Consider the following 18,574-nt stretch of genomic DNA (forward strand, 5'->3'; position numbering starts at 1 on the left):
CATCACCCTTGAAACTCCTCCAGCTTGTCTACAAGCCAGTGTATTAGCGTGTGTTTTTTATTTGTGCAGTGTGTCTGTCTGACATGAAGTGTGCACACAAGTCTCGGCCTCTTCCTCAGTTTTGCCAGATCAGAGGATCACCCTAATTCAGTACACAGATACGCATCAGTATTAAACAGAATGTTTCATTCAACGCTAGAGCGTCATCTCACATCTATACCAGGCCTCAAACAGACTCATACAGCATGCTATTAACAGACATGGCAGAAATGGAAAAGGAAGTTACTGTATCTGATTTCACTATCAGGACAATTCAGGTTTTTGAAATAAAGTACACTGAGTAGACGTCATTACATGAAGAGCTGCAATTAGTGGTTATTTTAATTATTTATTGATTATCAATTAATGGTATTTTCCCCTGACAATCTTCATGTCAGAGGAAATTTTATCAATCCCAGTCTATGTAAGGGGCTCCTGAAAATCACCTCTGCCCAGGAGTATAAAGTTGCATTCAGACATGAAGGTTTGAAGGCTTTAGTTAGCATGTCATGTCAAACAATGCTAACAGGGTGTAATGTGTTATTACTGTATTATATATATATAGTATTATTTCTACTTATCACTTATCAGGGCATTTCAAATTTCAGATTTTATGTTATGTATGTTATGCCCTGAGTTCTCAGTAATTTATGATCCTGCTGCAGTACCATCTATTTTAGTCAAAGATCATTATTTCTTTACATAGCAATCAACACGGAGTAGTATCTGCAACATATTTTATCATTATTAGCATATGAAATTATTAGCCAAAAACATGTTTTATGAGGCCACAGTGACCTTAACCTTTGACCTTTGACCACAACATTCTAATCAGTTAAACCTTGAGTCCGAGTGGACGTTTGTGCCAAATTTGAAGAAATTCCTTCAAGGCGTTTCTGAGATGTCACGTTCACAGGAATTGGATGGACGTGAAGTGACAATAACCTCCTCAAAATACCATTTTATAACTGCTACAGCAATGCACTCACTGGTGAAACTATATCTTTCCGCTCGTTGCACTTATCCCTACATGTGTGATTCCCACAGGGAACTCAAGTGTGCAGGAAGATAAATACGAGGAAAAAAAATGGAACTTCTCCTGTCATTTTGTATACACGTGTCAGGATACAAGCATACAACCGGTGCACTCTATGGCCTTTTTCAGTATAAACGTTCTATCCTGAGCTCTGTTTGTTATTCTATTAGTTGTATTCTCAATGTTAAAAATTTCTTTGTATCCCATTTTTAATCTTCCAGGTTACCAGTGTAAAGGTAAGGAGGGAATGGAGGAGGCAGGCGGAAAGCAACAGATGGCGACATAATAGAAGATTATTGTCGCAGGCTACAGTAGCCCTATACAGCAACGCAGGAGCTGCTTAAGAGGTTCTCAGGAAGGCCAGAGGAGGAGAAAAGAAAAGGGGGAGGGTAAAAGCTATGATGGAAGAACAAGTAAACTTGTACGCCAGTCTTTGGTAAAACACAATTGGAAAGTAGTTTTTGAATGTTTTTTTTTTTTTGGAGTAGTAGATCAGCAGAGTACTGCCACATTGAGCAAAATGACACCTTGACTATCTGAAAAGGAATTCACTGTTCTGTGACTGACAACTCATCTCACAAATTCGGATCTGCAAAGAAGCCATGTGAGTATCTTACTATGTTGGAGTGGATGGTCCCGAGGCTGTTGCTGTGAGGCACACGGTGGGCGGAGCCACTGCGGCTCAGCGGGCAGCTTTGGCGTGGCGAGCTTGGCCTGGCGAGGGAGTGGCCGTGGGAACTGTAGCGAAGGCCTGGTGGACAACACCTCACTGGGCGAGGAGCGAGCGAGGCGAGGACAGGAGATGGAGCGAGGAGATTGGGCCAGAAGCAGAGGGGCGGGTGGTTGGTGAAGCAGAGGGCGGAGGTTTCCAGTGACCTTGACTGGAGAGTTCCAGTGCAAACAGAAAAAAAAAAAAGTGGTAGGAACAACTCACTGTCACTGTGACAATTTGATTTCTTTCTCATCCCTGATCCTGTCTCTCTCCTCTCTCCTCTCTTCTCTGCTTTACATCCGTTGCTGGGTGGCTTTTGAGATGAAGTGTGGCAGCTCTGGCACACACACACACAGTGGCCCAGTGTGTGTGTGTGTATTAGCATGTGTAGTCAAAACCAGAAACGAAACAGTAGTCCTGTCTGGTTTCGGGATGGATTAAAGAGCAGCTCTCTCTGTCTGTCTCAGGCACACACATACACACACACACACATTAGACAAAAACACAGAAAATGAAGCTGAAAACCCACACTGACACTCTCCATCACCCTTGAAACTCCTCCAGCTTGTCTACAAGCCAGTGTATTAGCGTGTGTTTTTTATTTGTGCAGTGTGTCTGTCTGACATGAAGTGTGCACACAAGTGATTATACAGTATGTGTCTGTCTGTGTGTTTGTGTGTGTGTGTGTGTGTGTGTGTGTATGGCTGCTGAACCTTCCAAGGTTTGGCCACTGCCAAATGAGAGCATTATGGGGCTTAGTCCTAGCAGCCCTTTTGTGGCTTGGTATGGAGTAGGGCTTGGCAGAGTTGCTGTCTCTCTCTGCACACACACACTTATACATTCATGGATACTTAGTCCAGAAGTTTGGCTCTCTCATGGCTGCGTTCCTTATTTTGTGACAAATAGACTGAGTAAATGCAAGGACCCTCTCTATTGAGCAGTAAACCGGTGGCACAATGCAAGTAGAGATTTTTTTTCTTTCCAAGGTCAGCACGTAAGACTTCTGTGAAAGGTGTCCTCTTTCTCACTTCGGAGAGCTGATAGTGAGTTAATGTATAGAACTTATGAGAATTTGTGGGAATGTTTGAGACTTATCGCTCTCACTATAAAACTGAGTATTTAAGCATTAAACTCGAGGTGTTTTCAAGGTAAATAATGAAGGGGGTCTTTTTCTTCAATCACATTCCTTCTTCTCTTCATCTCTGCCTCCTCCTTCACCTTCCATTCACTGGACCTGCACTGTTCAAGACACTTGTCTTTCCTCAAGTGCTTTTCAGTGCTTCAACATTTTGTGTGAGTGTGTGGATCTACAGCTTAGGAGCTCAGCAACAAAGAGCTGTGTCCCATGAGTCACAGGCTATGATCACCCTTCTTGTGCTTTAATTAAAATCCAAGGATCTGGTACCATTTTATCACATCAATTAGGCACAGAAATACTGGCAGGCTGCTGAACATCTATAATATAGCCTCTGCTGGCTCACACCATCAAAACCTGCCCTGCACTGCTGCTGGAGAGTGTGTACTATATGCACGTGCACTGCTGGTACTGATCAAGGCAAAACTCTCAGCATTTGTTTTTAAAAAAAGTGTGTGTGCATGTGCACATATATGAAAATGTGTTCTGTACAACTACGACTATATTTTTCAAACTGTATAAGTGTAAAAAGTATAGCAGGCTGGAGTGGAAGTCATCTTCATTGCATCATTACATACATTAGAGTTTGCTCTCCTGTCTGTACTTTATTCTCTATCAGTGGAGGGCTCCAGCTAAAAAAGAAAGAAATCAATAAACAGGGCAGGAGGAAAAGAGAATGAGACAAAATGAGGAGAGAATAAGCGAGCAAAAACAAAGTAAAAAAGAAAGAAAAACCATAGGGAACAAGGTCCCTCTAAAACCCCCACACCCTGGCTTCCTAATAAAAGACATTCTTAGACACTTTTATACATCCTGCTGCTTTACCTGAGCGCTCAGCCAAGTTCTTCTCCTTGCTCTCCCCAAGGTCATAGGAAACTTTCTTCTCCCTCTTCTCTCCACCTCTTCCTCCTTCTCCTGTTTTCCTCCTCTCCTCCTCCTCTTCATCTGAGGAGGAGCAGGAGTTTTCAGCGCTGCTGCCACTGGTGAAGTCCGCCAGGTATTCTGGTCGTTGACGTCTAGGTGTCTGGCTGCATTCTGGCATGGCGGTCAAGGGCTGGCAGGGACAAAAACAGACACAGAAAATAAAGGCAAATGTAAAATAAAGCATGCACATACAGAATGGGCACACATAGATCCATGTGTAGATGATAGATTGTGTTCATATACACAGATGAAACAGATATGATAATACACATATTCTTTTTCTCCATCATACACATACACACAAACATCCTTTTACATTTATCCCCATGGGACCTTCCACTGACTACAATTGTTTCCTAACCCTAAACCATCCAAAATTAAATAATTTTGGAAAAATGTCCTCCTTCCAAACATTTAAAATTCAAACACCCTCTCACAAGGACATAAGTACAAGAATAAACATACACAAACACACACTTAAACATGAAGACACAGAGATGTTGTCAACCTCCCTCAGCCTCGCCTCACCCTCAGCCCACTACCATCTGTCACTGGGAACCCTGGTGGTGACACAGCTAGTCCATGTGCCCACATGTGTGTATGTTTGCTTGCAGGCTCATTATGCAAAGACACACAATTACAAATGCACTCCTTTATAAGCCTGGCTGTAACTATAAATAGGAACATGAGCGCCCTCATACCTTGAACAAATTTGATCTGATTGGATATGTAAAGGTTAAATTCAAAGTAAAACCAAATGTTTTACATCTCTGACAGCTTGTATTATGAAAGAAAAAACTACTGTGTACAAGGACAGTTGGTACTTCTGATGACTTCAGCGATGTTCCTTCTTTCATGCTGTATTTGTACTAATAAGAACAGAGAAAATACTTATGGCATGTAAGTGCAACTGTAATGCTTAAATTCTGAAACTCTGGTTGCATCTTGAATCAAAAAGTTTCAGATAAGTACAAGCAGCTGACTATTGTACGCATGAACTCATGAGCTGCTTCAACCCTAAAACACAAACACAGAATCATTTTTTTTAGTTTGAAGTCCATTAATTCGAATGTCTATTTCACATCCTGGAAGGGAACACACTGATAGCATTAATAAAACATTTATACATCTGTCATTCAGCTGTTAGCTGGGGCAGGGCTGTCAGGCCACAAATTAATGGACAGGAAGTAATCACAGGGCTTACGCAGTCACCACTGGGTAGCTGTGTGGGTGATAGAGGGAAGATGGAGACAGAGAGAGATTAAATACAAGAGAAGAGAATAAAAGGGAAAAATGGGAACATCAGATTGATGGGGAGAGAAATAAAGAGGAAGAGGAGGAGGACAAGGTGATTCTGAGAATGGGAGCGGAGAGAAACAGAGAGGAGGCATTGAAAAGACGAAGACGAACGGAAATGAAGAGCGAGAGAGAAAAGGACTCTGAACATACGAGCAGAAAAGGAGACGGGACCAGACAGTGGATAAACTGTCTGACAAAGAGAGACAAAGAGAGGAGGCTAGACACGGAAAAAAGATGTGATGAGAGGGGAAAATTTTGGATATGTGTGAGGAAAAGAAGCTGGAGGGACAAGGTAAGACTGCCTGAGGAGAAAGGTGTGGGAAAAGGGACACACCATAAGGAGGAAAAAGAGAAAGAAAACCTGAAGGTACCTGCTATTCCTCCGTCTTTGGCACTTTCACCATTTCACTTCCTTCCTTCCCTGCTCTCTAGTTCCCGTGCTCTCCCTCTGAACATTTCCTCAGTGATAACAAACCTTAACGCAAACCTTCCTTCCCTCAAAATGCTGTCTCTAATCACTTTGCCTCACTCTTCTCTTCTAGCTTTCACACACTCAATGGTTCAGTTTCACCAGATGGCTCGTGAGCACTATACCCCAAGGAGCGAATCTATCCATCACAGCGCTTTCTTTCCCCCGCTCTCAATATCTCTCTCAGCACACTCGGCAGTATCGAAACTGACTGGGCCGAAATTAATCCGGACAACAGTGATTGTGTCTGAACAAGTCCTCATTTCAGTTAAGGCCTCTCTAATGCAGCACTGAACTGCCCTGTCTAGTCCCTAACACACTCTTTGAGTGTTCCAGCCAATTTAGCCCTCGAGTGAGGGATGGATGTAGATGCTCAGCGAGAGAAAAGGGATGGAGAGGTGAAGGGGGGGAGTGAAGCAAGGCGATGGAGGGAGTAATGTGCTGTTGTGGGAGACTGAGGGGATTATAGGTGTATGTGACAGAGAGAGACAGAAAGTGAGGGAAATAGACAGAAAGATAGATAGCATGGAGAGCGCGAGGGAGACGGCCTGACAGCTGTCCCTTATGGGAGTTCGGTCTTCTCTTTGGGACTCTTTCTGATTCTTTTCTTTCTTGCCTAACCCGCAAACCCCCCCCGACCCCCTTTATTTTTCTGAATGTGCTTTCTATCGGTGTTAGCTCCAGGCATCTGCCTATCTGCCTCCCCCCTCCCTCTCTCTCTCCCCTTCTCTGACACTCTTCTTTGCACTTTTTTCTCACGTCCCATGAGGCATGCGGTCCCTATTCTCCCTCCTCTCACTTAGTTTCTGTGTCTCCCTACCTCTTTCTCACTCTCACCTACCTTAGGGCCTCGTTGCCTGGAGGATTTGCCCATCAGCTTCTCGTCATCCAGTTCACATTGCTCCAGCAGATCCAGGATGTCCTCTTCCTACACACCAACACACACAGAAGGAAAAAACAAGGTAGATGAGAATATATGCCAAAGGTGTTGATTTTAGTTACAAAGGAACGTACAATAAAAAGCATCAGCAAAGAGTGACAGGTAAAAAATATAAAGAATAATAAATAATGATGAATAATTAAAATGCTTTGATGTTTCAAATCTCTAATTACTTTGAAGTCAAAATTAGGTGTGAGAAACTAAGGAACTTCAGTTATTAAAAAAGAGGGAGGGATGAAAAAGTTTAACTTCACAGGCCTATGTGGCTTATCTGGGGGCTGGAAAAAAGGCCTTGGCTGAACAGGCATTGCTCTTTGGCAGGGCTCATAGAGGCTGAATTTGGAAAAGGCAGCCTCACGGCCTCCGCCAATATGCTGGGGCTTTGGCCATTTGGCCATAGCTGAGATGCAGGCAAAGGTGATTAATGTTGCTTCCCGTCTGGGACATAAAAAACTCCCACTTGCCGCTCAAATACAGATGAAAAGTGATTGTTTTCTCTCAGATTAGCCATCAAGCTGCTTTCTGGGTCCATGAAAAGGTCAGTTCGCCCCTGGCTCTCTCTGTTGGTGTGTGTGCATATGTGTACAGTCGCATATTTCCTTATCTCAAAGTCTTTGCTCTTCTGTCTTTAAGTATTCATCCATGGGCTCTGACATGTTTTATGAGTTTTTGCTTTTTTCTCAATGATACTTTTCTGTCATGTGCCTTTTTGATTTACCTGTATATATTTTTTTACTGCAATAAAAGTCTGCCATCTTAATAACCGTTCGCGAGGCGAAAGCTTCCTCACCCACAGTGGTTTAAATACCAGTGGAGGCCCATTAACTTGTTAAATTGGACCAAAGCAGATTACATTGTTGTTTCGACATGTTTTAAAGCTTCGGAGAAAACTGAACATGACACATACAGAAATAACAGATGATCTGAAAGTTAATTACTCGTTCTTAACTAAAAGTGTTTATAACACAGTGCATCTACATTATATGATGCAGCTCTGTAGATTGTAGTCAGCTCTTAAGTAGCAATCACTGGCTGCACTGTCACTATGAACCATTCCCCAATTTGCTCAGAGGATGTTTTTGAAATGATCACTTTACAAATTAAACGTTTTATTCCCACTGTGTGTGTCAGCCTGCATAATATTTAGCTTATTTTTACAGCACCAATTATCTCTGTACTTGTCAGCTCATAAAGTATATTGTATATTGTATTTTTGGTACCAGAGTAGTCCTGTCCAGAAGTCTTCAGAGGAAACTTTTGTTTGTATTTTTATCCATTTTTGTCAATAAAGCAGTAATTTTTTTCTATTGTTGGCGGCTTCTACTGTGGCATTCTCTGAACCTATATTTCTTGGCCGTTTGGCAGATGATGCTGTCCTGTGCATTTCTGGGGTAATGTAGTCTGAAACGCTTTCCAATGGGTTGGAATTTATTACCTCCATGGTAAAAAAAAAAAAAAAAAAAAACACATGTCCCTGAGCCAGCAAAAAATTTCTGTGGGTAAGACTAGGCTAGACAAATACATCTTGTCAGGACCCCTTCATTTCATCAGCATGGAGGATAGTCTTGGTGAAGTGTGGATAGTCAATGACACTTCCATTCCCACTATTCAGCAGAAAATATGTTCCAATTTTTAAAAAAAAATTCTTATATCACAAACATCAGCTGTTAATCGCACTTTTTACACTCATTGCATGTGCAGGTTCAACTGCAGTCGATTTTTCTGCTCCAGAGTTGAATGATACTAAGTGGTCCTGGTTTCAGGGAACTTTGCATCAATTACAGTGTGTTTTTAATTCTACCTGTTGTTCAACACAATCAGCAGAACGCTGGGTTTTCTCCTCATTTTTTACTTTACTTTCTGTTACCGAAAGTAAATTCAGAGATACCTCCACCATTCAGACCCTGGGATCTGGACATTTCTCGCAGCAGGAAAAATGATTTTTTTTTTTTTTGTGGGAACATAAGACCGAGCTGAAAAAAGTGGGCTGATAGAATAAAGCTGATGGGATTTGTGAGAAAAGAATATCCAACTGGAAATCAATTTAATACTCTATTCTTTTTAAACCAGGATATTCCTTTTAAAAAGAGTGCGTATTTTAGGTGAAAATTTGTAAAACCCAAAAACAAAAGGAGCAAAACAGATTCCTAATATTCCTCTGCTTAATGTACATTTGAAGCATTTGCAGACCATTTTGATGGCATTTGCACTGACTCACAGTCACTTTCAGTTTGTGTACTTGTGCTAGTCTATTTTATTGACAGAGCACTACAAGCCAACTGAACATGTACCTGCTCAAAAACACTTTTTTTTCCTTCTTTTTTAGTATCCATGTGAGAAAATGGAGAAATGGGAAGACATCAGATGAGTGAGCTGGAAAACATAGATAGCTAACAACGCAACTAACGATGTGATGCATACCTGTCAACCTGACTGTAATGTAAGTGCGGAGAAGGGTGATGCAAACCCTGTTGAAAGAGTGTAAACTGTGGCTACGTTGTCTGTAGCACAGCAACTGAAGCCAGGGAGGCTGCTCTGCAGTGCATCAACATGTTATCACTAGGATTACAACACACTTATTTTATTTGATAGTGTGACAATTCAGGAGTTTTCAATTCATGGCCCGGAGAACCCCACAAGGGCAGAAAACATGAGTCTTTTGGGTACAATGTCTATCAGATTTGACAGATATGTTGATGGCTCACTGGCAAATGAACTCTGGCCCCTTGCAACAGCAAAAAAAAACAAAGGCAATGCAGATGATGAGTTACGGTTCCCACCAGAGTTATGAGCCAAAGCCCAATGATTGATGCACAAAACTAGATGCTGGTTTATCATAAGATCTTCAATCCAGTCAGACTTCCATCTCTGCCCATAAGTAATCTGGAATCCACTGGTTTGTATCTATCTTGCTAAAAGTAGATACAACTTGTTCAGTTTTTACTTTGCTGCAGCACGTACAGCTACAAAAAATAAACCGCTAGATAGCTAATCTAGCATTAGTTAGCTAATTGCATAACGAGTCAAAAGAAGCCGCGTTTTGTGAGCAGAAACAATGGGGAACAATAAAGGCAAAACAACTATTGATACTTGAACAGGCATCTTGAACAACTTGAATAGGCAACAGTAGCTCTCAAATTAATTCCACTATTCAAACATGGTACACTGCAAATCATTCAGGTTATAAAGAAGCTGAATTCTGTGTTTCCACTGTCATTGTGTGCAGCAACAATCAGAGCAACTAAGAAACGGGAGCAACTAAACAGGAGCAAAGCTGGGGAGCACCAACAAATGCATTTGAAGTCCTTCAAGAAAAGTAACTAAAATCAAATCGTATTCTTTACAACAGATTGGCTTGAAAATCCATGTTATGCTAAAAAATGGGAGGAAAGTATTTGCATAAAATGCATTATTTGTGGTATATTAAAATTCAGGAACACCCCTTCTTTATCATAAATGGCCAAGATTAGGATCTCACACTCTGTCCCTTAATAATAACAGTCCAGTTGTCACTCATGATCATGTTATTAGATAGCAAACTACAGCTTCCTTGTTCCTGTTATCTCTCATGCTTCCTACTTTGAACAAGATCTACATCTCTGTGTGTTGACTAAATTAAACTTACCTCGCCCTGGTGTTTCGACTCTGTCTGATGCTGATGCTGCAGAGATTCCACTTTTGTAAAAACAAACAATAACTTTCTGAAAAACAAGCTGCAGGGGGCTAGAGGCTTTTGAGGTAGGTTTGTTTCTAAAAAAAGCTGCAATAGTTGCATATGACATCTCCTCCCAGTAATTTGATATGAATTTGTAATGTTTATACTACAAAAACATCCATATTCAGTTTTCATTATTACTATTCAGTTGCCAGAATCACTTAAGAGTTTTTTTTGTTCCATCTGCATCTTTCCTACTCATCAATGCTTCTTTCCTCCATGTGTTTAAGTATCCCAAAATGCCTTCCTCTGTGTCTTGCTTCAATAATTTGTTCTTTCTGAATAAATCACCAGACTTGAAAACAGAAAACTCCCTCTTTCTGTTCGTTATATTTTTGTACTCTACTTATCTCATCATGATTCATTAAGCGCATATATAATAGAAGTCTGTAGCAAAACTTAAAAAAAATATTTTACAAAAAACAAAAGTGACAAAACAACAATCTCTATCAGCATCTCACCATCTTTAACTTTGCGAATTTTGCTCATCCTTCACTCATCACCATTAATACACTCCCCAATCCTCTCTATCCCCGCTCTCCCCCTCAGTACTGTAAAGTTGTGTGGTATGGACATCGACTCTCTCTCCTTTGCAAAGTCTATGTGTGTGTGTGTGTGTGTGTGTGTGTGTGTGTGTGTGTGTGTGTTTGTGTGTGTGTGTGTGTGTGTGTGTGTGTGTGTGTGTGTGTGTTTTTAAATAATTAAATAATTTACCTGTAGGAAAGCAAATTCAAATGTTTGGGCAGCAATGGTAATCAACTTTGAAGCCTATTCACAACTGACTTTGACAGAAGGAAAAAACTAAGACATGGACATAGAGAAAGAGGATGAGAGAAACTGAGGAGAGTGCTCTGTAAAGATCTGTACTGAACTGTAAAGAAACAGCAATGACATTGTTCTGTGGGATCTGATTTGCTTTTAAAAGCTTGTTTACACTACACAATAAGTATCTGTGGAGAGACAGAGTGAATGACTGAAAAAAGCAAGAAAGACAGAGGGGAAGAAGGACATTCTGTCAGAAGTTCTAACAAATACAAGGACTGTGGCACACTTTACGCATTAGTTGCACATCCTTTTTTGTTTTTGTGGGCAGAATCTTAATAGAAATGTGTGTGTGTTTCTTTTCTTTGGTATGTGTTGTCCACAAGTGTCTGTATATTGTGTGTATATGTATGTCTGTGGGTGTTTGCGGGATTCTATGATGTGTCTGTGTGTCTTTGTGTCTGTGTGTCTGTGTGTGCGCGTGCATGACAGTCTGCCACTGATGTACGTGCCTTCATTCGTTTCAGAGGATTATTCATTTCCTTTTGAAGTGAGGCAGCTCGCCCAGCGAGGAAGGTCTGAAAGGCGGCCGAGAGCAGGCTTTCATACTTCTCCAACAGCAGCTTGTCGTCTGGGGGGTAAATACGTCTGTAGGCCGCAGAGACACAGAGAGAAAGGCAAAGAGAGTGAAGGAGGAATGGAGAAAGAGGGAAAAGGAAAAAGCAAATAATGAGGGTCATCAATGCATGGAGAAATGAGATGAGAAGTGAAAGAGAAGAAATGACGGGATAGAGAAAAAGACAAGGAGAGGTTTGGGGTCACAAATAGAGTGGGAGTGACAGAGGGGAGAGAAAGAAAGAGAAGAGAGTAAGGGAAAACGGGGGCGAAAGAGGGTCGGCAAAGAGTGAGAGAAAAAGAACATGGATGCAAAAATGGAGACAGGGGGAGAGATTGTTGCAAGGAATGGATGGAGTGAGGCACAGAGAGAGGTCAAGCACAGCAGGTGAGAGTGGTGGATGGACAGAAGAAAGAGCAAGCAGGAGGGGAAACAGACAGAGAGAATTATAAGTATTTAAATTGAAGGTGTGAAGTGATGCAGAGACAAAAAGGGTGAGTAGCAGGATCAAGGGAGAATAATGAAGGAGGAGGGAGCAACAAGAGAAACTTTGAGTTAAGAAACATCAGTCAGTCTTTTCACATGGCATAATGCATTAATGCACATATGCTTCCCACACATAACAACCTCTCTGAGATGTGCACTTACTTCCCCTTTTGTCAGAGTCTTTGCTAATGTGCCTTTTCACACGTTCCACATAGTTTTGTGCCCTCAAGACTAAACTAACAGTGCTCAGTGTTTATCTTTGGCCTGAGGGGATTAGGAAAATGTATAAACCTTAGCCTGGTTGTCCTCATAATACAGCTCCAAACTCCCCCCAAGTCATTGCGTTAACCATCAAATCAAAGAAACGACAGTGTTATGATCAATATAAGCATTGGCGAGTGTAAAAGCAGGGAAATAGTTTGGCCTCTACACAGACATATTTAGAGCCAGAGAATTTTTGAATAAACAGGAAGTTAAAAAGGGCAGTGACATATGTACAAACCTCCTTTTTGAAAAACACAAAGATAGAAAGTTGGATGCAATGTTTATGCTGCAGGAAGAAATTTTCTACCATGGCAAGATGATGGGCGGATTTTTTAAAATACTGATTATTAAGCTTGACTACTAAGCTATTCAGACATATCGGCATCTGAGTTGAAGATTTTAATACAAATACAATGCCAAGTAAAGTTTACCCTTAAGCAGTCTCACCATTAAAACTTTTACTGTACCCCATCTGCCATTTAACAGTTTTACACAGGGTTGCTGTTCTGGGTACATGATTTCCATACTGTTGAGAAGTCAACCAAATTATATGCATTACTTTAGTTTTGGAGTTCAAATCAAGCAACTACTGAATGTTGACAGACCTTCAGTTCTTTCACTTGGTACTATCCTTTGTGGGATTTTGTAGCTGCCATACTTTTTTTTTGACCACCTTCAAGTTACATGGACCACATTCTTTTCTTCCTCTTTAGATACACACTGATAATTTGGAAAAAGTCTCTTGATAGGTGCTGGATAAAATGAACTGAAATGATAATGTGTGAAAAGAGCCAGAACTTCTCAATCCTCAAAGAGCAACATAAATCATTTGACTGAAAAGCATAAGGTCAAAACTTGAATAGTGGGTGTTAACTGCTCCCTCTTTTTGGCACCCTCCATTTCTGAACATATGGACATTTTATTTGAGGGTGACCTACAATATTTTTTAAATAAAATGTTCATGCTGAGCCTTATTTTCACCCACGTTTCCAGTTGATCTAAAGGCAAAACTAATATTCATGTTCCATTCACATCAGTTTAAAACTATCTTCGTTTTGGTCAACAGTGTCTCTCAAGCCTCCTGATTCCATTGGCTTAAAAGATGTTAAAATGAACGGCAACAATGGCATCAAACCAGCTGGGTATCCCTCTGATGCCACAGGGTCCTGGCTTGTCTGTACCTGATGCAAGTTTCACCTAATAGCCGAATATAAGTAGTAAGTTCATTTGCCGAACTCATCTAATGAGAAGCACTGTGTTAATCAAAATCCAGTGCTGCGCCGTGACACCATTTAAATGCTAAGAGGTCTTTATTAGGGGTGCTCCAGACAGACCTCAGCCTGTCTGATTGACTGTCTGGCTGCCTGTCGGAAAAGTGGATGGGGGTGACAACACTTCTTGCAGCCTGGGATCACTATTCTAACTAGCCATTCAGTCAAGTGATGAGTCAAGAAGTCACTTAGACTTGGGGAGACAGCAAGAAGTTCTGTCTTTGTGCATTTCTCTGTGCATATGCTTGTGTATGTGCAAGAGACTGAGAGAGAGAGAGAGAGAAATCAAAGAACATGGAAATGTTCATGTGTCTACATGTTGCTGCTGCTCTGCGCTGGTAAAATCCTGATTTTATAACTGCAATGCTGTCTGACAAAATCACCATATACGTACATTAAAGACAATGACTGTGCTGTGATTTTGGCTATATTTACTTGTACAATGATCACTCATAGAGAAAGTTAGAAGCTCTTTCACGTCTTTGTCAGCTTCTGTGGGGTCAAATAAATAAGACACAGAGAGGTGTGACTACAGAGGGAAAGCCTGACCTTGCCCTCATGGTGCAACACTGGCGACTGTTGCGTAAGGGGTCTGAAAAGTTGTTTAATTTTCTAACAAAGGCGCTAAGTTTGCAACCCTGTCTATAGACGCCCCGCCCCAATGACGTAATAGAAACTGTTTGCGCCAGTTCATTTTGTGAGAGCAACAGCCAATGGGGAAACTCCAACACTCAGCCAGCTGACCCGTTGTGTAAATTTATCACTCAGGCATGCGGCATTCATTAATCAGTCAGTCAGTCAGTCAGCAACAGACATTTATGTTTATAGGGCTGGCCCCACTGTTGCAGTCCAGCCAAAAAACGGACACACTTGATGTTGTCCGGAATCTCAAGCTGGAGTTAGAGGAGAAAAGATTAGAGATGTGGAGGAAAGAGGAGATGGAGAATCGCTTGCAGCTGTCTAACAAAGTATACATGAATTTTAATTTCTGAAATGCTGGAAAGGTAACATTGTGCATAGCGAAGCAACAATTTGAACTTTGACGTTACACAGTACCACTCATTTCCTGTCTCTCTCTCTCTCTCTTTCTCTATTTTACATATTCTCTCTGTCTAAATTCTTCTATCCTCAAAACACTGGATGTTCTCTTTTGTTTGTTTTCTGCAGCAACATTATTCTACTGACTGCCTGGTGCTCCACAGATGACCTCATAAATGCAAGAGCAGCTGGCATGAGTATAGCGGGTGGAGCTGCTGGAGGGAGCACCCCCCCCCCCCCCGCCCGGCTGTTTGCCTCTTCCTTACCTGTAGTTCCCCAGATGTTGCTTTTCATGCTCCTCCCTGGAGATCTGCTTGCGGACCTGTGCCAGTCGCTCTTTCTAGAAAAAGGAGAAAAGCCAAAAGAAAACCTTTCAGGGGAAATTCACTGCCACCCCTACCTTGTCTCCTATAAGAAACAGAAAAAGAATAAAGCCTTAAAAACAAGAAGGCCGCAGGGGAGAAAGATAAGAAAAAGGAAGTTTCACCCATCAGTGACTTATAATTTAGAGGCATTTTTTCATCTACTCTTTTATTTATATATTGAGGGTATAATTGTTGGGATCAGTTGGCGAATTTGGCATATGGCAGAGAGACACTGCATGAGGAGTTACTGCATGAGGCAGTAACTCCACTACTGGCACTGCAGTATCATTGAGAATCGAGCGATATGTGCCTTCAATATCCCTGAACCTCGCACTTGAGGCATAACAGCCCTCAAAGATGAGGTAGTGCCCTTTTCAAAATAGTGCCTCTGTGCCATCTTTCCTTATTCCTGCTGATTAATGCTGTGGCGGATCAAAAGGCTAATCAAAGAGGGTAGAGCACTAGTAGCTGCCACTTTTCCCCATATAGATGAGAAAAACTCCCCCGACTCCTTCATTTCAGAGAGAAAATAATTAAATGGTATGCTTGTCACAGAAAACGTAGACTTTTCACATAGAGTAAGAGGTACTGAATTTCTGCTCAGGCTTTTCTTTTCGTTTCAGCTTGTCTTGTTTCAGTTGTGAGGAAATAATTTCTACTCTTAGTTTTTTTTTTACTAACTGATTGATGTGCTTACTTAATGTCTCTGAACACATCGCTGATTAGCACCCGTCCCTAAAAAGTTGATCATTTTGGTGTGGTCTAAAAAGCTTTAAAGGTATTTCATGACTTATAATCAAAGCCCATGAATGCACAGCCATTGTTTCAGTCCCCAGGCTAGTTTTGATAGTCGAGCTCGGAGAAATGAATATCAATCTCAACTCCCTTGACCAAAGTCAAGTATCACCACCTCGTACAGGTGCTTAGCATCCCAGATGCTCCACTGCAGTTGGTCAGTAGCCAGCAGAGAGAATTGTGGTTTTAGTTGGCAGATCCCTGATGGGAATATGTGTAACTGTATAAAAGTAAAGCATAATCATCTGCTTTTCAAAATGAATGATAAGGTTAAACCCAAATTTAACAGTTTATGACATTTTATTAATATGTTTGTGCATTACCAGCTCTTCTCTCCTTCTCTCCAGTGTGTGACGTTGTTTCTCCCAGTCTGAGGAAGCAGCCGAGAGTTTCTTCATGGAGCCGTGTCCATAGAGCCGTCTCTGAGCCTCTGCCTTTTGCTGGGCCAGGTTGCGTTTCTTATCACTGGCCCTGGATCAACATAAAATAAATCAGACTTTCTGTGTCTTCTGGAGCACTGACAACTTTTCCTGTTTTCCAATAATATTTCATGTCTTTGACTTGTTTTCTGTCACAGATGCAGTAGTTTTTGTAGAATATTGTAACAGTAAATACTGCTCAGTAAAGAACAGACATTATCCACAGAAAATTATGATGAAGTTTGACATAGTGCAGGTATCATCCCTAACTGATGGACTGACATGAATCTACCTTTTGATCATCACATCATTGCATTGGTAAAAAAAAAAAAAAAAAAGAAAGAAAGGAAAAAAAAGAAAATCCTTCACAAAACATTCAACAATACAAAGATAAAGATGAAGCAGAGACACAAACAAACTGACAAGCCCAGGACGAACAGGACCAGACAGCTAATTCTGAACAAGTAGGCCACTGCGGTCTGGAGAAAGGGCAATTCATTTTACTCAATCACTGGCCCTTTAAATTGGATATTGAGTGCTGTTGGGGGGCTGAGGTTTATCAATGTCTATGCCCAGCCGAGTCTGAATTGATCCCACGTTGATACAGTTGGTGTTGCGAACAGAGCTGAGAGCTTCCCCTACCTCTACACACCAACAACCCCTCCCTTTTGAGAAGCAAAGCCATTACTATATAAGGAAAAAGTGAGTGCGGTAGAACAAAGCCGTCATTGACTCCAGCATGAACATAAGCAGTTTGTCCAGTGGAAAAAGATCCCCGCCGCCTTTCAAGACCTCCTAGGATTTATTTGTCATGAAATAATCAAATCTCTACTTTTAATCTGTGGGAACACAGCAAACATCAGCCATGTTACAAATCATTTTGATAAGAGATTTGTTTGTCTGAAGCTGGGCAGGAGGATGGAGTGACTTTTTATGTGGGCTGGCTACACCACGCACCACACTTGGCCAAACTAGATCTATGGTGCTGCATGTAATTGATCCATTGTGTGTGTTTGTGTATGTGTGTGACTTGTAGAGTTGAGACTATATTTAGAGCAGTACGAGGAGGACAAGCACAGAGAGAGAAAGAGAAAAAGAGAGCAGAGATCCAGAGGTCTGGTGTATGATTTTCAATCAGTGCACAAACTCACTGTAGCCAGGGGACATAAAAAAGCATGCCAGCAAGCGCACACATATACACATGCAAACACACACTACATATACAACAAATATGTTATACAGCAAAAATGCGTAACCTAAACAGGCAAACAAATACACCCACAAAGCAAAGTAAAAGAGCAACACGGGAAGTTTATATAAATTTAAGGAGCAGGGTTAACAATGTAGACTCAAAACCACAGATAGCATAACTTACTGGTAAAAATAAATTCAAACATACACACAGCATGTCTATTTGAAGAGTATGCAAAGAACACAGTAGAGGCATAGCTTTGTACCTTGGCCATTATTTGTCTTTGTATTAACTACAGCAACACCAGGGCAGCAGTTTTTTTTTTTTGTCCAAAGCTCAAACCTCCCGTTAGTTTAAAAACTAATGTCACTACTGTGTCATCAGTCTGAAACCAAAACAAGATAAACACTGAATTGTGTTGTGCATCAAACTAATTCCTAAGTTTTCAGGTTTGCCAAATAAAAAAAAACTGAAAGAATTAACTGGAACCTTTAAACATTCAGAGCCCTGTAAAATAAAGTTTGACCTGAGCGTTGCTTGCCTCTGCACATGAAACCTAATTGGCCCCTAGATGCAACTCAAGTGTGTCTATCTGCATGTACGTGTGTGTATGACCACTGTGGAGAACAGTACCTAATGTTGAGGAGTTTGAGAGCATTGAGCAGCACCCCTTTCTTCACGTCGTAATCAATCTTCTGATCGGTCCCGAAGCTTGGAGCTCGATTGATCTGCCAGAGAGGAGAGGGGAAGGAAGATTCAAAGAATTTTCTGGGGGAGGTTTTCTACTTCATCTTGTTTTTTTCCTTGCTTCTCAATTCAGCAGACAGAAATGCTATCCAATTACAGAAGTGGATTTAGGGCATCTTTGGAAAAAAGTGATCTGTTCGCACAAAGAGAGAAAACTGGAGAAGGATGGAAAGGGAGGGTTTTTTTTGTCACTGAAGGACACTTTGGAACTCTCAGCCTTTGCCTGGGCATAAGAAAGCATCCTTTCTTACACTGATATGTGTATGCTTGTGTATGAAGAAGAGTCTATGTATCTGTGTATGAATGCATGCATACAAACAGATTGAGTAGGTTATACTGTCCAAATATGC

General features: G+C 41.2%; 1 protein-coding gene across 1 annotated transcript in view; it reads right to left on the reverse strand.

Moving 5' to 3' along the window:
- Positions 1-18,574, reverse strand: part of ttll7 (tubulin tyrosine ligase-like family, member 7) — a 63,483-nt gene that overhangs the window by 18,085 nt on the left and 26,824 nt on the right. Inside the window, exons 9-14 of the mRNA XM_040127717.1 lie at positions 18,111-18,205; positions 16,190-16,337; positions 14,973-15,046; positions 11,544-11,679; positions 6,456-6,542; positions 3,748-3,976 (exon numbers count right to left, since the gene is read on the reverse strand). Coding sequence (XP_039983651.1) covers positions 3,748-3,976; positions 6,456-6,542; positions 11,544-11,679; positions 14,973-15,046; positions 16,190-16,337; positions 18,111-18,205 — 769 coding nt within the window. The remainder of the gene's footprint in view (positions 1-3,747; positions 3,977-6,455; positions 6,543-11,543; positions 11,680-14,972; positions 15,047-16,189; positions 16,338-18,110; positions 18,206-18,574) is intronic.

The sequence above is a fragment of the Xiphias gladius genome, chromosome 6, assembly GCF_016859285.1.
Source record: "Xiphias gladius isolate SHS-SW01 ecotype Sanya breed wild chromosome 6, ASM1685928v1, whole genome shotgun sequence".
NCBI classification, from domain to species: domain Eukaryota; kingdom Metazoa; phylum Chordata; class Actinopteri; order Istiophoriformes; family Xiphiidae; genus Xiphias; species Xiphias gladius.